This window comes from Magnolia sinica, chromosome 6 (assembly GCF_029962835.1).
Source record: "Magnolia sinica isolate HGM2019 chromosome 6, MsV1, whole genome shotgun sequence".
Classification (NCBI taxonomy): domain Eukaryota; kingdom Viridiplantae; phylum Streptophyta; class Magnoliopsida; order Magnoliales; family Magnoliaceae; genus Magnolia; species Magnolia sinica.
In genome coordinates this window covers 101,334,387-101,356,394 of record NC_080578.1, presented here as the reverse complement: position 1 = coordinate 101,356,394, position 22,008 = coordinate 101,334,387, and the positions used below count along the sequence as shown (strand labels likewise).

At 40.4% G+C, this 22,008-nt stretch overlaps 1 protein-coding gene across 1 annotated transcript; it reads right to left on the bottom strand.

Annotated features, from left to right (window-relative positions):
• Nucleotides 1-6,362: 6,362 nt before the first annotated feature.
• On the bottom strand, nucleotides 6,363-20,477 carry LOC131249294 (putative H/ACA ribonucleoprotein complex subunit 1-like protein 1). The gene is made up of 4 exons (XM_058249956.1): nucleotides 20,202-20,477; nucleotides 15,729-15,877; nucleotides 15,508-15,623; nucleotides 6,363-6,709 (listed from the first exon to the last, which is right to left on the bottom strand). The coding sequence occupies exons 1-4, from the start codon at nucleotides 20,335-20,337 to the stop codon at nucleotides 6,535-6,537; spliced, it is 576 nt and encodes a 191-aa protein (XP_058105939.1). The 5' UTR covers nucleotides 20,338-20,477; the 3' UTR covers nucleotides 6,363-6,534.
• Between the last annotated feature and the right edge of the window lie 1,531 nt (nucleotides 20,478-22,008).

The following is a 22,008-nucleotide window of genomic DNA, read 5'->3' as shown; positions in this document are numbered from 1 at the left end:
ATGTTAAAATTTAAGCATATTCAAAGGTCATGTGGACCACACCATAAGAAACGGTGGGGATTGAACTTCTACCCTTTAAAACTTGTTGGGGCCACAGAAGTTTTGGATCAAGCTGATATTTTTATTTTCCCTTCGTCCCGATCTGTGTGACCTTATGACCGATTGAATGAGAAATAAACATCAATGTCGGTCCTCAGGAGGTTTTAATGGGGGAAATCATGTTTCCTGTGGTGTGGTCCACTTAAGATTTGACATACTTAGGGCCCGTTTGGCCGGGTGGATGGGAAGGGATTGAATGGTATTAGGGTGGATGGCATGGATTTCTAGGTAATTATGGTGTTGTCAGTGGATTGTCTGGAGATCCATGGGATTGATATATCCCTGGATTGCTATATCCAGTCTGTTTGGCGTGCCTGGCCAACCCGATATTAAACCTTCTCATCCCTTCTAATCCCTCAAACCAAACACGTCCCAGGCAAATTTGAAGGATTAGGGTGGATTGGATGGGATTTAAATGTAATGATGGTGTTGTCAGCGGATTGTCTCGAGATACTTGGGGTTGGGATCAGATCACTGACTCTGTTTGGCACGCTAGGCCAATCCCGAGATTTGACTTCCTATCCCTTCTAATACCATCCAATCCCTTCCAATCCGACCGGCCAAACGGGCCCTTAAGTTTTAGGATCATGAACTTAAAATGAATTGGAGAAACGGAAGCAATAAAATACGTACATATCACCACGCAATCCACGTCCACGCCTAAGTCGACGCCAAAGTCTCCTGCCGCCCACCTTCATTAATGTATGGAAATTCGGTAGGATTTCAGCCGGAGCGGATTGGATGCTGAACGTTTCGGTGGCCAAAAGGCTGGCTGAAGTGATAGGGCAAAGCGTGATGGGCTAGATACCAATAATATATTCCCTTGGTATAAATCCGACTCCGTTAAATCCGTAAACGGATCTTTCTCCGTTTCTGCCGTGCACCCACTCGGCCACTGAAATCGGATAGTCGTGCTGAGAAAATTTAATTGTGCCCACTGTAAATTTATGTGATTTATCTAAACTTTTCATTTATTTTTCATCTAATTTTAAGCGTCGATCTCAAAATTGAAGTTTATAAAAATCTCAAGTGGACCATACCACAAGAAACAGTGGAAATAAAACCTTTATAGGCCTACAGTGATGTTTATTTTTCATCTAAATTGTTTAAAGGATTAAAAAAAACATGAACAAATGTAAAAAATATATATATAATCTTGATTAAAAAATTCTATAGCTCTAAGAATTTTTCAATTGTATAAATTCAATTCACTCTGTTTCCTTTGGTGGCCGATTTTAGCCTTAAAAATGCTTAGGTTTTGAGCTAAGGTCCTAAAATTATTTTATAAAATGGATGGTCAAACGAGATAAAATACATAAATCACGGTGGACCCCTGAAGTTTACTCAGTACACAGTCCACTTCCCTTGGCCACGTACCGGTAAGCTCTACATAAGTTTGTGCGCGGATTTCCTCGGAAAGGCTTCTGCAGGAAGAGTTCCTGAACTGGAAACTTAGGTGGGGCCCACTGTGAGGTTTGTGAGAAATCCTCTCCTTCCATCCGTTTTTTGAGTTTATTTCAGGACATTATGCACAAAATGAACCGTATCGAAAGCTCAAGTAGGCCGTACTTAAGGAAAATGTGGTTAGGGAAATTCCTACCGTTAAAATCTACCTGGGTTTGACAGTGATGTTTAAGAACCATCCGTACCTCTAATAACTTCATTCCTACTGAGATGAACTGAAATCACAAATATTAGCATGACTCAAAACTTCCATGGCCCACGAATATTTCAACTGTGGATGTTCAATTATCACGTTTTTGGCCCACTTGATTTCTGGAAACGGTTCATTTTTTGCTTCATGTCTGAATTAAGCTCAAAAAACGGATGGACGGGTATGATTTTTCATAGACATCACAGTGGGCCCCACCTGGGTTCCCAGCGCATGAACTTCCTGCGAAAGTCTTCCCCAGGAAATCCGCGCCCTTTTTTTTTATAAGATAAACGATCACCCGTGCGTCCCTTTTATTCTTAAGATAAACGATCACACGTGCGTAGCCGGGTGCGTTCACGCCCTAAACAGAAAAGCATATGCGAACGGATCTCCAGCCTACTGGTATCCACTAACGTCACTTCAGTAGCCTTTTGGCCACTGAAGCGTTCCAATCCACTCCCGATTTCAACATCGAGTTATTTGATACTCCGACAATGTATGATAGTTTATACACATGCCTTCTTAAATAGTACACGTTGCATATATGATTCTCGAATTAAATCATGGTTCATATTTAGGACGTTATAGTCCAATATCAATCTGGACGGTAGACTTTTTTCTTGTTGAATTTGAATTATTTCTTGCATTTGATTTTAGCGGTCCATTTTATGTGAACTAATTGGTACTAACTAAGACATTGTTTGTCTGGAAATTTTAGTCCAAGGCCCTTCTGAATTGGGACCCACTATTTAAATACTTTACTTTTATCAATTTTCAAAATTTGTTAGCGCATGTGCATTAACCATCGTGCTCTACCAGAGCAGCAAATGTAAGGGGGAAAGGATAGAGCGAAGACGAATTCATGGCAAACGTGCCACATCGATTAAATGTGTGAGATCCGGACCACTCATCAACTGAATCTGCTTTCAAACATGTCCTGTCCCAAACATCAGGATGGTCCATGAACCATGTGGGTCCCACGAGTACTTTGAATATAGGACAGCGCTCGTATTTTTATTTAAAACAGTGGGTTTTTCTTGTAGACGTCCACAGCCTATGTGATGAAAGGACAGGGTAAGGCACCCAACTGATGAGCGGTCACGATCATGCATGTCTTCCATGTGACACGTGTCATGCAAGTAGCCTCTCAAACTCTTCTCGCCGCCAAATTGGAATGGCGTAGAACGTGACTTTTCTGACAAAACTTTTATTTGTTAGTTGAGAGTCTGATTGATTGGATGACGCGCATAGAAAGTAGCAGGGCTGTCAATGGGCCGGGCTAGTCCACGGGCTTTGTAGCTAGGCCACATCAGCCCTAAGGGCTGGTGGGCTTAAAATTTAGGCCCATTGACCTGAATCTAGCCCGGCCTGGCCCATTAGGTTTTCATGTGTACGATGGGCGTGGATTAGCTACTGACAGGTTGAGTAGCGAAACTCTCTGTCAAGTGACGTCACCGAGTTATGTGAGCCCCACCATAATGTATGTATTGTATCCATACCGTCCATCCATTTGGAGGGATCATTTTAGGGCATGAGACAAAGAATGAGTCAGATCCAAAGCTGGAATAGGCCCACCACAGAAAACAGTGGAGAGAGTGACACCCACCCTTAAAAACTTCTAAGGGCCACAAAAGTTTTAGATCAAGCTGATATTTGTGTTTTCCCTTCTTTCATGCTTGTGCTAACTTATTAACAGGTTGGATCTCAGATATACATCATGGTAGACCTTAAGAAGGTTTCAACGGTGGGTGTCACTCTCCCCACTCTTTTCTGTGGTGGGGTTTACTCCAGCTTTGTATCTGCCTCATTCTGTCTCCTCCCTTAAAATGATCTCTCCAAATGGATGGACGGTGTGGATAAAAATACATCATAGTGAGGCCCACATAACTTGGTGGCTGTCAGTAGCTAATCCCATCTGTGTACGATAAACATTTCCGGCCAGGCTCTGGCTGGGCTATTTAAGCCTCTCAGGCGCCCAAGCCACGCTCAAGCCTAACATTGTGAGCCGGGCTTCGATAGAGGCTGGTCCAGGGGCCCCACCATGAATGTATGTGGTTCATCGACGACGCTGTCCATCCGTTTTTCCAGCTCATTTTAGGGTTTAGTCCAAATTTGAAGGATATAAAATCTCAAGCGAACCATACCACAGTACACAAAGGGGATAATGATTTCAACCCTAGAAACCTTCCTAGGGCCAACAGTGATGTTTATTTGTTATCTAACCTGTTCATAAGATCACAAAGACATGAGTAGAGGGAAAAAAATAAAATAAAATCAACCTTAGATGTTCAATTCAATTGACATTGCTTCCCATGGGAAGGCGCAATGAAACCAAGCCTGGCTGGTGGGAAAACTGTCCATCCTAACCAAATTCAATCCCCTCACACAAGAAGACTACATATATCTTATGATAGAACGTAGGCTTCAGTGGCCATCATGACCTATATGTAGTTCCCAGGGACTATTAGAGGACTAACCCATGTACATATAAATTCAAGGTAACACTACACACTAAGGAATACTAAAGTAGCCACGTTAGACTCATGGTCATCACAATCTATGGCTGAGATTAGCCATGTTCCATCTACATGGTGGGTGGATGAAAGCTTACACTGGTTGGTTTTCCAGGTCACATACTTCAACATTAAATTTAAAGTGATTACAACCTAAAACTTTGCAAACGAGCATGAGTCCTTTACCTCATGAGCACACTGCAAGGAGGCTTTAAGGCATATGTGAAAGCATGCTCCTACGATGGGCGTATATCCAAGCTGAATGTACACTGATGGTTATGGTTTTCATAAAACTTCACATTTCTGTAGTGAGTGTGGCTGACCTAGCAAGTGGACCAGCCCGACTTCTGCTCAAAGGCAAGTCCCGAGTAGAGGTGTACATGAGTTGAACTGAGTTGAGCTTGGCACAGCTCGACTCGGCTCGGCCACTAGCTGACCCCAGCTTGAACTCGGCTCGGCTCGGTCCTCGAGCCTGACTAGCCAGCTCGGGCTAGATTGAGCCGAGTTCAAGCCAAGATCGAGTCCAGTTCGCCTGTGCAGCATTTTTACAAACATATAGACTGCACCTTCAAATTCTCACTGTATGTAAAACAGCCGCAACAATTTAACAAGGATTTCATCAGACACCTGTAGGCAACATCAAAGTCAAGAAAAAAGGGTATTTGTTTCATATACATACATTCCTTGCCACCAGCCGACACTTCGTTGTTCATCAAACACTTGGTGAGCAACATCAATATCAAAGTAATCGAGTCACCAAACTGGTTCGATCCGAGTCGAGTCGAGCTCGGGCAAGCTCAAACTCGGTTTGAATTTTTTTTCAAGCTAAAAAAATCAGCTCGACTCGGCTCGAACTCAGTTTCGAACAGAGTCGAATCGAGCTTTTTCGAGTTGAGTCGAGTCAAGCGAGTTAACCGAGCTAACTCAGTTCATGTACAGCCCTAGTCCCAAGTGGGTCCCACCTGATAGGAAAGGAGTAGATCGAGTCACCTATCCAATCTCTCCTACTGAAAAATGGCCTTGGCATTTCAATCCTGCACTCAACTTTCTTCAGGTTCTGTTTATTTTCTTCTTCTTTTACCCCTGCAATTCTCTCACCACCCCAAATCCCCTGTTCAGGTCCTGATGTTTCCCTGGAATTTTTATTTCTTAGATCTTCCCAAGAATCTTTCAAGAACGCTAAACTCAAGACATGCTTTAAATACAGTTTTATCAAGCAAATTTATAGGAATAATCATTTTATGGGTGGCAATGGGACCGGTTTGGGCTAGGTCCAGCTGACCTGAAACTTGAGCCTATTTTTTTTTTTTTGGATGGACCCAGTCCGATCTGACGTGATCAGAGCCAGCCTGAAAGTTGATAAGATCCTTATCTCTCCACTTGAATGTTCCTAATCTATCCATTGATCAAGTGGGCCACACATGCACAGAAATAGACCTAGAGGAACCAAGTTTACACCACTGTTATTACGATACAGGCCTTAGCAGCCTTTACGGCCCCTTTTTTTTTTGGGGGGGGGGGGGCGCGGGGGGCGGCGGATAAGAAAAGAGAAAACTATACGACCTTTTCAGCCCGTAATGGGCCATTATGATCTCAAGATGGGCCTTTTTCTTTCCATAACCACTTACAAAACTGTTTTTTCGTAACTCGAGAGGAACGACTAACAAGATCAATGGTCTATATTCAAGATGCATGGGATGCTTAATCAAGGATTAAAATGGTATAATTTTAGGATATAAGACGTAGATATGATGTTGGGTTGGACCGAGCTGGGTAGGTGGGGTTAGGCTAAAATGACTTAGACCAAGTCAGGCCGATGGGCCAAGCTAATAGATCCATGGGTCCTTGCTCTTGCTCTGGTAGACTCCTGGGAGTTTCAACACCTGATCAAGGGTTCGGGTACCCATAGGTGGTGAAATCCCACTACAGCGTGAGTGTGTGGTGGTATGTGTGTGCGTAAAGCTAATAGATCCAAGATCAGTCCAAAGCCAGGTCAGGCTCCTCAGGCCGGGTGGGTCGGCTGACCCATTGCCACCTTTAATTAATCTATTATCCAAGTCACAGACAGAAAAGATTTCAGAAGCAACTTTTCTTGGTTAGATGAATCCTCAGACAAGCAGGAATGCCTATAATTAAAGTTCATAAACTCTTGCATTGTCAGGAAAGGATGCACTTACAAAAATGCCGATGTTCAATTGCAATTTGAGTGCAGAAATGCATACCAGGATGACGATTGATGTAGATGGCAATGGAAAATTACATGGAGTTCTAGAATCTGCCTCGCCCCCTAAATCCACCACCCCCACGACCACCGCCTCTAGGAGGGCCACCTCTGCCTCCCCTCGGTCCAGATCTTCCACGAAACCCGCCGCCTCGTCCACCTCCCCGGCCTCCTCTTCCACCCCCACGACTGCCACCTCTAGCACCAGCTTGCCCTTGTCCCCTGCAATGAACAAAGAAAAACTTGAACCAAACAAATAATAATAATAATAATAATAATAATAATAATAGAGTCGGGGAACAGATCAAGCCCCAATCTTGAATAGCCTATAGATCATGCGCAGATACTAAGGAGTCAGGAAACTTCCTTCAGCTACGCTAGGACATCATAATAGACTGGATGCCCTTATGATGTTTGGGGACAGAAGTTCAAATGAGATCCAGATCATAGTTCTAATACTTTCTGAGTCGACTCAAAACTCAGGCAAGTCAACTCAGCAAGATCGCAAGCCGAATAACAAGGGGGACTCAGTACTGGAACTCTGGAAGTAACTCAGTCTCAGCTTGGGAAGATTTTTCAACTCAATAACTCGGTCGACTTGACACAACTTGGCTCAAAACCCCACTCCATCAATGGAAGCAATGCTCTTAAATAGGAGGGTATTTATTTATACTATATATAGATGTTTTAAATAGTTTGTACCCTTCCTAATATTCTTAATCTCTAAAAAATCAAATATCTAGTCGAATCAGGTCTAGTCCTTGAGTCCACCCAACCTGACTGAACATTCGAGTCAGATCAAGTTGAGTAAAGTTTTTGCATTTTTGAACTATGATCTGGATGTGATCGTGATGGATGAATTTGGATTAGAGTTTATAAAGTACAATTTGGGGTTTTCATTTTGTAGAAGTTCAGCCTTGCTTCAGTACTCCAACTCCATTGAGATGCCGGGACTCAGCAGATGCCCATGCACTATAATCCCCTCGGTTGGAAGATCCTCACAACCGAATATTAGACCTTTTTCCAGCAGATGTCCATGCACTATAATCCTCGTGCTGAATTTCATTCTCAACCATCTATCCTCTGGCCGCCAATTAAAGGTTAGGATCTTCGTGCATACTAGGGATTATTTGTGCCGAGCCTTCGTGCATAGTGGGGCTCATAATAGCAACAATTCAGATCACTAAAATACGGGGCTGCACTCGAACATATCATATACCAGAATATATAAAATATTCCTAGAATGGAATTTACAAGAATCTTAATGCATATGCAACAAGTAAGAAAAATGAAACACAAGGAGGGAAAAAAAAAAGGCCACTTAGAATTTCTCATGTTCTTAGGAAATGAAGTGTTCTTGTTGAGTTGGTTACTCAACTATAATTAATACTATAGCAGTTAAAAGTAAAGGACAGTAATCATGCCCCTGCAAAAACACACAAATGTATAAAAGACACCCCAAAAATGGGTTAGAGAAAGACTTAAATCTTGTCACCAGATAGTAGCTGCTGGCCAACAACCGAAAGCAACACTCTAGCATAGATACCAGTCAACAGTAGAAATTCTGTCAAAGATTAGAAAGAAATCCACATTTGCTGAATAATTTTCTTATTTATTTATATATATTTTTTGGAGAGGCAACTTACTTTTTATTAACCGAAGAGAACAAAAACAGGCAAAAGAAAATGGTGACTAACGGTAGGTCATCCATTCTAATACAAGTCAACTCTCCAACTCGAATCAAAGAGCTTAAAAGGACAATCTTGAAAAACACAGTGACTTGGCCCACCAGATCACACTCATCCTAGCATTCTCAAACACCTCTTCAGGCTGGCTTGTAGAATCACGGAACAATATGTTATTGTCTTCTTCCCACAACGAGCACACTCCTTCTAGGTTTTTGGCCCAGATAGCCCCGTACTGTGACATGGTTGTGGCCGGAGCACGTACGGACCAAACTTGAGGTTTTGTAGCCTTGAAACCACTTTTTCATATTTTGGAGGACGAAAATACCCCTCTACCACAGCTGCCCCTCGTACGGCAGACTCTCGTCTCAAAAAGAGAAATGTCCTTTTAAAAAGGAACGTGGACCCGCCAAAAACTAAAATTCGGCCCACCCCTTGGCCGATCTAATCCATTCATTTTAATCGAACAGCCGTGAATCTACAATAGAATTTTTTTTCTATTTTTTTATTCGAAGTTCTTTGTGGCCCATAAGTACACTAACGTTGTGCGTTAATTCTGAATTGTTTTCTCCTGTGTAGTCCATCGGCTATGAGTTTTGCCTCAAACTTGGATCGATGACATGAAATTAAAACCCTTTACATATGAACAGGTTAGATTTGCTTTACGACAACTCAGTGGTCCCCACATAAGATGTGGATGGGTTCAAAATGTGAGGCCCTTCCGCATGAGGACCATTTGACCGTTTTCTTCTTCCTTCCTTATTTTTTTCACGGGAGGGGAGGATGGTATTTTTTGGTTCACTTCCTTCTTCCTTGGTTTCCTTTATATTTGTTTTTTGGGGTTCTTTTTTATTATTATTATTTGGTATGAATGGTGAGAGTTTGTGAAAGAGTAAAGGGTGTTGAAGAATACTATAATGGATGAATATTTATAATAAAAGGATGGTGTAATGTATGAACTTTATAATAGAAGAATGTTGGAATTGATGAATGTTGTAATGGATGAATTTTTGTAATGGAAGAATGTTAAGATGGAAGTATGTTTGAATTGATGAATGTTGTATAGTTGATAATCGATATTTACTGTGGATTGTCGATATTCAGTGTAGATTGTTGATATTCACTGTAGACTGCTGATATTAAGAGTGGACCGCTAATAATCAGATGAGGACCACTGATAATCCAATATCATCGGTCCACTTTAATAATATCTGTAGTCCTCGCTGAATATCTACGGTCCACAATGAATTCGCTTGTTAATATTAGCGGTCCACTATGAATTCCGCGATCCGTGTTGTCTCACCATTCATACAATAAAAAAAGGGGGGGACCCTCACACTCTCTTCCCTTTAACAAACTCCCATCATTCATACAATTTAAAAATAATAATTAAAAAAAAAAAAAACAACAACAACTATAAAGGGAACCATCACACCCTCCTCCCTTTCACAAACTCCCACCAATCATACCCAACCAGACAAAAAACAAAAAAACAAAAGTATAAAGGGAATCACCACACTTATCTTTCACGAACTCCCATCGTTCAAAATTCTTCCATTACAACATTCTTCCATTACAAAAATTCTTTCATTACAACATTCTTCCCACCATTCATACCCAACACAAAAATAATTATTATTATTATTATAAAAGGAACCATAACACCCTCCTCTCTTTCATAAACTCCCATTATTCATACTAAATAAATAAATAAAAACAAAAAACAACTATAAAGGGAACTAAGGAAGAAGGGAACCAAAAAACACCATCCTCCCTTTCACACTCTCCTCTCTTGTGTAAAAAACCAAGGAAGAAGGAAATGCCCAATTGACCCTCATGCAAAAGGGACTCACTTTTGAACCCATCCACATCTTATGTCGGGGCCCATTGGGTTGTCGTGAAGCAAATCCAACCTATCCACATGTGGGGGTTTTTAATTTTATGTCATCGATCTAAGTTTGAAGGCAAAACTCATTACAGATGGACCATATGAGAGAAAACAATTCAGAATTAACGTACAATGTTAGTGTAGTTGTGGGCCACAGAGACTTCAAACAAAAAATAGGAAAAACCCTCTTGTGGGTTCATGTCTGTCCAATTAAAATGAATGGATTATGTCAGCCAAGGGGTGGTCCAAATTTTAATTTTTGGTAGGACCCACGTCCATTTTTAGAAAAACTTTTCCCCTTTCGAGACTAGAACCCACCATACGAGGGGCAATTGTGATAAATGGGCATTTTCATCCTCCAAAAAATGAAAAAGTGATTTCAGGGCTACAATAAGTTAGGAAATGACATGCTCCTGTCATGACCACATCACAGTACGAGGCTATTTGGACCGAAAACCCCAGTCCTACCAACAAAGAGAGCCTCCATAAGATCTTTCCGTTTTGAACTATGAAATCCCTAGTGCCAAGGGTCAAACAAGGCATCACATGGTGAATACAACCCTCTTGAAATTGCATCAAATGAATAAATATCCACTAATTTTGCATTCCACAGCCATAAGGTATAAATATTGGGGACAACGAAAAGGAAAGCCCACTGCTAGTGCCATTTCTCTTTGGGATGAGAAACCCAACAGCGAAGGGGATTTAACCAAAAAGAGTCCTGATTTTCCAGAAACTACAACCATCTATCCCTTTGACCCGCAAAGGCTTCCAACTATAGATGCTCCATGAGGCTCAATGCATAAGCTCCACAGTCAACCACTTGGCTCCTACAATAGAATAACAATCATCATGTCTCTCTCAAGGCCCACCTCAGCCAGCCTGATTAGACCAGTCTCCACATCAAACACCCTCTTAAACATGGGTCTAAGATCAAGCATGGCAGCACCAATGCCATGAACAATCTCCTTAGTAGCATCTCTACTTAAAAATTCACTTTCCACTCTGGCAAAGGCTTGCACTATGGTGAAGCTCTAGTGAACCAACCACCGACAATCTTGATAGTTGCTCAAGATGATTTGCTTCCAAAAGGTTGTCATCTTCCTCAAATCCCCACAACCATTTACCAAATAACATTGTATTCATGGCTTTCAATGATTTGGTCCCAATCCTACTGCTTTTCAACATGCATGCTTCTCCCCACTCCGCCAAGTGAAATTTATGTTTTTCTTCCCTTCCTCACCAAAGGAATTCCCTTCGGATTTATTTTTTTAAACTACTGATGACGCTAGATGGCAATGAAATAAAGATAAGATAAACTTGCATATTTGACATTACTGCCTCAATCAAGATAATTCAGCCACCTAAGGACAGGTATCCATCCCCCCTAAAGAGAGAGAGAGAGAGAGAGAGAGAGAGAGAGCAAAAAAAAAAAGGATAGAAATTTGCCCTTCTAGCTTGACAATTTTCTCTATCCATATAAGAAGTCAGAATACACGTTCACTAATATCAAAGACAATTTAGAAAAGACAGCCAGGGTTTTAAACAATGTTTATAATAAATCTTTCTTGACTGTATCGTATCTGTATCAGTCTCCCGAATATGTGATACAGGGGTGAATCAACCACAAAAAATTGCCCCATACTGTTACGTTGGAAGCATATCAGCCCGTGACTGTTACGGCTATAAGAGACTTCAGTTTTGTTTCTTTTCTCATTTTTCTTCCAAAAAGCAAAAGATTAGCCTCTGAGAACATTTTTGACCAAATATATGTCAACAAAAAAGTTTGAAAGTGATGATTTGAGCACGAATCAAAGAAGAACTTTTGGGGGAATAAAAATTGCTAATCCAATCTGCTTCTTTTCTTTCTTGCAGCATTTTATTCTTCATTTTTGTTAGATTTAAACATGGATCCCAACCTATAAAATCATGTTTGATTTGTGTTTAATTGGGGCTTATTTTGTTGATATTCATAAATCAACCCATTTGAGAAGATGAATAGTAATTGGGGACTATCATCTGTTTTTTTTTTCCCCTTCAAATTGTTGAGGGAAATCGTTGTGTCAGAAATAAACCTCAGTTGGATGAATCCCACAAATTTCATAATTTCTGGGCTATTTTCAAGTTGGAACTCAGGATCAACACTATTAATCAAATTTTTTCCTCAAAATTTGTTTAGGGTAAATGTTCATTAAGGTACAAAAATGCATGAGTTGGATCAGTACACGACTGTCACAAAATTCAAGCATTTCTTGGGCCATTTTTTCTCCTTCTTATATATGTTGTGAGTTGCGACTCACCTGAATAGATAACTTGTCTTATTTCTTTAGGTAGAAAATCTAAGAATTATTTCCAACCATATTAGGAGCACAGATCCCACTTGTGTATTTTATATTTGCACACGTGGTCAGGTGTGGATGTGTACAGCTCTACAATCAACACATGTTTGGAATTAGCTAACCTTTTTGGCTCGTTTTGAACTCCTCAGTCAAAGTTTCTACTTCAAATTCACTTGCCACTCATGGATCCCTAACAGCAGTGTCGCAACTTTTTGCTACACCCATTGTGCACGATTAGCAATCCTCTCTAGCAAATATAGGACCTCTATGATTACACATGTTGAGTATGTACTAATCTTATACAACACAAGACTAATCAAGAACTAAGACTAATCAAGAACTCATGTGCCTCAATTAATCTTGATTTGATAGTAGCAAAAGTTCGCGTTGAATAGGCAAGATATAGCTGCACTAATTGTGACATTGCATGAACAAGAAACTCAATGAGCTATGCTCCACACCACAGATGCAACCATGTGCAATAAGGCTCTTCTAAGTTCATAAATTGATGCATCTAACACAACTGATTTAGAAGTTTACATAACATTATAATTTAAAAATAAAAAGAAAATAATACAAACATACCCAAAAAGGCATCATAAAGAGTCGTGCAAATGCTAAACAAATGACTTATTACATAGATCTAAGCATAAATACGTAAATCTAGGCATCTAAATGCAACGACGACAACAACAAAAATAATAATAATAATAAGAGAAAATGAAAAATTAAAAATTAAAAAATGTTGATAATTCAGAGAACTATTTTTGCAAATTATCTAAACACAATGGTTAGGATAAGAGAGCTTTCAGTGGATGAGCACTGTATTTTTAAGTTCCAGATTTTAATATCAGAAGACCGTCATATCTAGTGTGATTTAATAAGATCTGGTTTAGGCAAATGGGAATTGGATGTCTTCTTTCTAGTCCATATATGGTACAGTTTCACCCCTGTGCAGTATGAGAAGTCCAATAGAGATTGGATTTGGCATATGTATTATAACAGAAATATGATGTGTCTCAGCAGTCAGCACCATTAGAGATTGAGACTTTAAGGGGATCTTGTAATGATAGAATTAATAATGGGAAAGTTGTAATTAGGATCTTGAAATGTTATAATTTAATAGGATGGAATATAACAGAAATATAACAGGAACATAACATTAAATTAACCATAGTTATCGAGAATCTTGTTTCCTGTCACAAATACCAGCATTTCCTCATTCATGTTTTTCATGCTTGTGGTTAAATACTATTAAACTATCAAAATGACACTTTTCACATCCATGTCTAACATAGTTTCGGCATCCATTTCTCAATAATGTAGCTATGAAATTAACAATTCCTCCATGAGAACAGGGTCATCGGTCTATCAGGCTATCATTTTCTTAGAACCTAGAGGGGTGTTTAAACTGTTGCACTTCTTCATATCGAAGACAACTGGATAACCCCCTCTTCATGAAACAGTTGATGTCTTGAAGCATTCTTTTAAAATTAAAAAAAATAAAAAAAACAAAAAAAAAACCTCGAAACAAGATGTCTTGAAGCATTCATGTTAGCTTTCTATGACTTAAGGGCATATCTTAATTTCTATAACATATGAATATTAATGTAGGTAACCCTCCAATGGACCAAAAGCATTCAAGCCATTAAGCATATTTTAAAATAGGATTTCTTTTCATCTTCCATGTGAAAAGGACATTATGGCTTAGTAAGATCTAGAAAGAAATTGAGGAAAGAATTACAAGCAAGCGTTTGAATAATGTAAAAGATTTGTATTGGACGTTATGGGCCCATAATTTTTCTTTTCGTAAAAGATTTTGTCAAAAAAATATATCAAGAAAATAGGAAAAAAAAAAGTAAAACACCAGAACGTATAAATTCCTTTAATGTTTGTTTTTAACATGTATTCAATTGTGTATCAGACCATTCTTTGCTAAGAACACTGTTTTTCCACTTGACCTGCTAAAACTCAACTAAATAGTCCCCCGATGAAATACAATGAAAAAGAAAATGAAAGAGGAAAAGAGAAGGGAATTTTTTTTTTTAAATGATAGTTTCCCCTTCCATTTTTTCTCAAAATGGTTCATTCTGCTTCAAATATTTGAATATCACTAAAATCTTGTGTTTTGATCCCCAAAGCAAGCCTAGGTCTAAGGCTGAATAGAATTAAAGACGAAGGAGAAGAAGAAAATAACATAGGTCTAGTATAAAATGCATTTTTAAGCTTCCTTCATGGTTGAAATGAAGAAAAAACCATGGTGTGCAGTAACGGCTGTTACAAGGCCATAAAAGTAACGGTGGCAACCGTTACATGTTACAGGGTCAGCCGTAACAGCCCTTGTGGAAATATGACTCATAATCGCCATTACGCCTCTCGTAAAGGCCTTAACGGCCCCGTAATGGTCCGTTATGGGGCAGATGCAATTTTATTTTATTTTATGGATTTTTTTAATTAAAAAAAGACGATAATGGCCGTTACAACCACTGTTACCATTACGGAATACCTTGGGGAAAAAAAAAAAACCTAGAGCAAAGTTTCACAAAAAGAAAATTTTGAAATGGGTCCCCTCATGGTTGTATTTGATTATAACAGCCATATCAGCCCCTCATCAGTGCTGATATAGGGTGTATCGGCAGCCAATATAGGCCACTATGAGCCATGTTTTTTAAATGGTTCCATTCACCACCATTTCGTGTAATAGGGAAGGCAATATGGTTACATTATGACCATATTGTAACCAATTTTCAAAACCATGATTAGGAGACCTTGTTCATTAATAAACATAAAATTCATTGATGTGTAGAACTTGGTACATGTAGGGCCCATGGTTTAGTAAACCAAGTTCAAACCGTCAATCCAAGGGGCTTCACCATGAACTGGGGATGTCCCAAGAACCTCCCATCTTGAAAGATTCAACTCTTCGATCATCAGACTATTTTTCGTTTAATGTAGACCAGTAGCCAAAGGATGAATCATCTCATGAAGGAATATAATCAATCTTGATCAAGAGATATCCACCTCTAGAATAATGAATCTATAAAGAAACACTAATGAACCTAAAAAAATGTTTGATGCACAATAACTTGTAATAAGAATTAAACATACTTTGGCTGTGGAAGAAATCTTGCCAACGGCAACAACTTTGCAGGGTCAATGTAAAACTTGTCACCCTCTGAGTAGGAGGTTGCTATAATGCCTTCCATCATCTTAATCGAAAAAAACTGAAATAAAGAATGAAATATCAGAGGAACGGAATGTCAAAAATCACCCAAAAAGGATCCATCAATGTGGGAAAATTCTATGACAATAAAAGGTTATGGACGCACTGATTCATTGATGGGGCCGAATATTTCATCGACCTTCCCAATCTGGGTCTTGTTCTGCAGATAGATAGGAGCATTAAAGTAAGGTATTTTCTCATTAGTGAGCTTTGTGACCGCATCTCCCTCGCAGGCATGGACAAAAGACGAAACCTCTGTAGATAGATTACAATAAAATCCACATGAGAACTACCAAAAAAGAAGAAGAAGAAGAAGAAGGGAAAAACTTATAATCTGGCATTCGTGGCACACAAGCAATTTAAATTAAACTTACAATTTATGAGTCCTATTTCAGATGCGTCATGAACCAAAATTATGCTTATTTGATTATCCAGCTATCAGATTGGTGGACATTTATTGGGCTGTTAAAAATTTAAACCCTCCAATTGTCGTATCTCAACAAACATCTGCCCACAAGCAAAGGCTATGATCATTTATCCAATCTAATTTTAAGTAAGTTAACAATAGTAGGTTCTTCACTTTATTTAGTTCAGTATCAGTTAAGGGTAGAGGTGGGCATCGGACCGAGTCGGATCGGATTGGGGCTAACTCGATTCGGTCCGAAATCTAGCTGGATGGACCCGAATCCAATTCGATCCGGGACCAGGTCCGGAACATAGGACTCAAACCGACCCGACTCACGGTTGGCCTGACCCGAACTGAGTCCGACTCGGTCATGGAAACCGAGTCAGATTGGGTTGGGTGTGATTCGGATCGTTAAAAATGGTGAAAATCATTATCTCATTGCTATCTTCGGTGTGGTCCATTTGAGCTTTAGATTTGATTTATTTTTTTTTCCAAATGATCTAAAATGATCATGAAAAATGGATAAACGGTATAGATATAATAAATACATCATTGTGGGGCCCATCTAAAGTTGATATCATTTGAGCCGTTCGTACAACTCGGAGCTTGAGGCGCTGCAGATGCGAACGTGCTATGCACGGAAGCTGTTGTAACAGGTTGCGCACGAAACGACGACTTTTGATGTTATCAAGTTATGTAGGTCTGATCATGGGATATGTGTTATATCCAAACCGTCCATCTATTTGGCGAGCTCGTTTTAAGGCTTGAGACAAAAAATAAGATAGATCTTACTATCAAGTGGACCACGTTGGAAAAAGCAGTGGGACTACACTGAAAATCATTCTCTGTTGTTATTTGTGGTGTGGTCCAGATGATCTCTAGATATGATCCATTTTTTTAGATAATGCTCTAAAATGATGTCTAAATATATATCAACGGTGTAGATATAATAAATACATCACTGTAGGGCCATGTAACCTTGATCTCCTTTGAACTGTTTGTACAACTCGCAGCTCGAGGAGTGTCTGCACTGAAGACGAGTCGTCTTGGCACGACACGTACCTACAGCTAGCCGGACGGACTGCATCCTACCCTCGCCCGTCTCTAGCCCCGTACGAGCAGTTCTGTGGCGGGCCCACTGTGATTTATCTGTACATCCAAGCCGTCTATCTCTTTTCTCATATTATTTTAAGGAATGACCATAGAAATTAGGTAGATCCAACGCTCAAATGGGTCACACCATATATGACTTTTGCATTTAATGCAACTTGCATTTAATGCTCTGTGAACCAAGCTTATTATTTGGTGTAGTCCACTTGAGCGTTGGATCTGCCTCATTTTTGTGGTTATTCCTTGAAATGATCTTAGAATAAGGATAGACAGATTGGATGTACAGATACATCATGGTGGGCCCGCCCACAGAATCGTCCATTCGCGGTTAGAGACGGTGGGGGTAGGACACAATCTGCGTGCCAGCTAGCCGCAGCTATGTGCGGTAAACCAGCAAACATTTTTTTATTGTACACGGTAAGCATTGTTGGGGTCACCTTGAATGCATGTGGTTTATCCATGCCGTCCATTCGTTTTTTCAAATCATTTTAGTGGTTGAACCCAAAATCGATGCATATTCAAAGCTCAAGAGGACCATAACATAGGGAAAAAGTAGAAGTATGATAAGAGATACTCTGGATCGGGTAGGATCGAATCTGTCCAGATCCATTCGGATCGGGTTTTCGGGTCGGGTCGGATCAGGGTCAATCCGAACTCGACCCGAAAAGATTTCGGATCTGGATGGAGCTACCCGATCTGCACCGATCCAGACCGTCGGATCGGTTCTGATCATGTCGGATCGGGTCTGTTTTGCCCAGCTCTAGTTAAGGGTCGTTTAGATGCTTGTAAAATTTTAAGTTGTAAAAACTTTACAACTGAAAGTCTTTACAGGCGTAAAGTGTTTACTAATTTAAGGTGTAAAGTATTTAAAAACTGTCTTGTTTGGTTTTAAGTTGTAAAGTGTTTACAGGTAAGCAGTTTTCTGTATTTGAGTAATCCATAAAGTATTTACAGGTTTGTTCAAAAAATAAAGTGTTTACCAGTTTGAAAGTGGAGGATATTCACACCAAACAAAGCTTGGAGTGGTGAATCCTCAGAAATCTTCAAATTCCATTAAAGGGCATTATATAAGAGGGTCATTGGGTAGAGCATTGATTAATACTTGGGACAATCCTATCCTTGGGCTAAACCAAGCATCAGTTGGGCAAAAAAAAGGGGGGGGTTGTCCACATTCCAACAATCAAGTTGGCCGTACCACAAGCAGCAATTGGGATAAGGATGAATGCCATTAAAAAAAAAATTATACTAATATTTGTGGGGCCTACCATGGACTGTATATGTCATCCAATCTAGTGAGATGGTGCTTCTGACCAATATGATTGGATGCCTAAATAATGTCCATTCTAACGGTCAAGTGGGCAACACCGCAAGGAACGTGGAGATAAGGGTGGTCATCATTAAAAGATTTTGGAACATTTGTGATTGATAGTTAAGGTGTAGTGATGGACCAGATATTATACTATCAGCTGTGGGCACCACAATGGTGCATCAAGCAAATGTTCAACTGGTAATCCAGAGTCAACAGGAGAAAGGTCTGGCCTTTGATCACTGACTAGGATCAATGTGCTGTTATGAACTCCAGGATATGTCTCATCATTGTAGGGCCATGGATGTAAACAAGTGCATTGATGTATGAATTTAAATAAAAATAAACCATGGGCCACAGAAGTTTTGGATCAAGCTGACATTTGTGTTTTTCCTTCACCTAGATCTTTGTGCCCTTATCAACAGGTTGGATGGCAAATAAACATTACAGTGGGCCCTAGAAAGTTTTTTATGGTGGAGATTCAATCACCATTGTTTCCTGTAGTGTGGCCCACCTGAGATTTGGTTTTGCTTCATGTTTGGGCCCAAGCCCTAAAAGGAGTTAGCAAAAACTAATGAACGGCGTGGATATACAAACATACAAAGGTGTGGGCTCCACTATCACGGCCTCACCAAATTGGGGCCTATTCAAATGCAGAAAAAAGAAAAAAAAAAAAAAAAAAGAACATAACCCTACTGCCCAATCGACTGCAGATATGGAGAGGGAGAGACACACATCACCGATTGTAGGGAGGGAGGGAGAGAGAGAGAGAGCCGGTTGCAAGTAGTTGTTGGTGTGTTTCCCCCTCTTCCCATGTTTCGAAAAATCAGACCGTTGGGCCTGTAAGTCACTTACAGGGAAGTGAATTCTCACCCCAGCCCCTGGAAGTTTCCTGGCAGTTTTGCCTGTTAGTGACTTACAGGTTGTAAGTGACTTACAAGTGAATTTCTTCCCCCAAACAACACCCGTAAGTGACTTCCCTGTAAGTAACTTCCAACTAACCCAACTTACAGGCATCCAAACATGCCCTTAGTTTGAATCTCTCTAATGGGAAGTGTACACACTTCATAGGTAACCCAAACATACAATACTGTTTACTTGCAAACACTTTACAACTTAAAGCCAAACACAAAAAATTGGTAAACACTTTACAACTTAAAGCCAAACAGGACATACTGAAAACACTTCACACTTGAAACAAGTGTCAAGTGCAATGTGGTTGCAACTTAAAATTTTTATAGGCATCCCAACGACCCCTTAAGCATACAGCCATGGTTCTAAAAATGGAGGACACATGATGGGGGCCTCCTATATGATTGGCTTCTGGGAGCGACAACCAGACCACAATTTCAGGTGGCCCGTTGGACTACTGAACCAGTCCTTAATCAGAGAAAAAAGAACGACAGGGTCCCACACCATAGCGAGCATACAGCTTCCTGATGCGTAGATTCAACACATATGGGGCTCATGCCTCGGTGATCCAAACCAATGATCTGAATGGCCACACCATGGATTAGGCATGCTTCGAAACAATTCCATATTGGAACATCCTGACCCTCGGATAAACGGTCTACCAATAGACGGTTGAGAAGGAAAAACAGTGACAAAACACATTCCACAGAAAATGGTCCAAAGATCATAGGGGAGTTGGGACGCTCCGATCCGGAAGATTTTCGGAGCACCCACCATCCCCTGTGACGACCATCAGATCAATGGTACAGATCACAAAAAGGTGGGTCCCACAAGATAGAACTGACCTATGACTTCAGCAGGGGGTCCTTCGTCACGAAATCCTCCGCCACGGCCTCCAAAGCGGCCACCACCGCCACGGCCTCCAAAGCGGCCACCATCTCTGCCCCTGAAACCGCCGCCACGGCCCCTCGGAGGCCGCATTTCTTTCGATCCTGAGGAGGAAGGAGAAACCCTAACAGTAGCTTACGAGCCTGAGGAGAAGGGGAAACAAAAACCCTAACCCTAGGCACAGGAGGAAGAGGATCTCTCTCTTCCCGCTTGGGTTGTTCGGCTAGCGGCAGCGTAGGGTTTAGGGTTTAAACGGTCGGTAACCATCGGGAGCGGATTAGCTGTTACCCGGGTAACGGCTTAGTTGGTGTTACCCTTATCTTGTGGGGCCCACCTTGATTAATATATTTCATATCCACGCCGTCCATACGTTGTTAAACCTCATTTAAGGAATTTATTCCAGAATTTGATAAGATCCATATATTTAGTGGACCACACTACTGGAAAAGGTGTTGAATGATCATTAAAAGCTTTTTGTAGGCCACAAAAAGTTTTGGATCAAGCTAATATTTACATTTTTCTTTCATAGAGTTTTTTTTTTTTTTTTTTTATAAACCTTATCAACGGGTTGGATGACAAATAAACATTACGAATCTTCTTACAGTGAGCCTGGGGGATTTTCTAATGGTGAGTGTTCAATCATCACCGTTGCTTTTTGTGTGGTCGACCTGGGATTTGGATGTACTTAATGTTCTTTATCTGGTTCTAAAATGGGCTTTAAAAACGAATAGACGGGGTGGATATACAGAATATCATCAAGGTGGGCCTACGGTAAGGGTATCACCCACTAAGCATTTGCAAGGGCGCGGTTTGGTGGATCCCTGATTGTGGGGCCACATTAATGCATGTGCCTTACATCCACGCCGTCCATCCGTTTTTAAAAGCTCTCCTGATCTCAAAAATGAAACAGATCCAAAATCTCAGGTGTGGATTACACCACATGTGGTGCTTGACCATTTAAAAACTTCTTGTATGCTACAAAAGTTTTGGATCAAGCTGATATTTGTGTGGTCCCTTCATCCAGGTCTTTGTGACTTTATCAACGGGTTGGATGGACAATAAACATTCCTCTGGCCCACAGGAGGTTTTTAATGGTGGGTATTCAATTGCCGCTGCTTCCGATGGTGTGGTCCACCTAAGATTTTGTTCTGCTTCATTATTGGGATCACGCACTAAAATGCTCTTTCAAAATGGATGGACGGCGGGGATGTAAGTTGCATACATCAAGGTGGGCCCATAGAGAGGGTTTTCAGATTTCATATCATCAAAATTCAGTGTATCATTCCCGTCCATCCATTACTTTTAGAAATTGTGGATCATCTTATGAGTGGACAATCCCTTCTTTTTTGGAGAGACGTATAATACTGGGCCCATCAAATTGGATGGTTTAGATGACAAGGTGCCTTACTCATGCTTACCAAGCATTCTCAGGTGTACATGTATGGCGTGCTAACCTGCCAGACACGGCATATAACCACAACTTTAATTTGCAGATGGCATATTTCTAAGACAATCCAAACCGTCCAAATGGCTGACGCAACTGTAGATGGAGTACAACCGTAAAAATATTTCCAGAAGATAATATTAACTGTCTAATTTTCCTTCAAATCTGATCACTGAACCTTTAACTGTTAATTTGATGGACCTTTATTAGATGGCCAAAATGTTACTGCCTAGGAGCTTATTAAAACCATGTAATGATTTAAACATCTTACATCATTATGTTACTATGGTGGGACAAATCCGGCACCTTGTTCCATGTAA

Coding starts and splice junctions, on each gene's coding strand:
- LOC131249294 (XM_058249956.1), bottom strand. CDS start 20,337: ATGCGGCCTCCGAGGGGCCGTGGCGGCGGTTTCAGGGGCAGAGATGGT. Junction 15,878..20,201: donor ACCCCCTGCTGAAGTCATAG/GTCAGTTCTATC, acceptor ATCTATCTACAG/AGGTTTCGTCTTTTGTCCAT. Junction 6,710..15,507: donor AGATTTCTTCCACAGCCAAA/GTATGTTTAATT, acceptor TGTTCATTGCAG/GGGACAAGGGCAAGCTGGTG.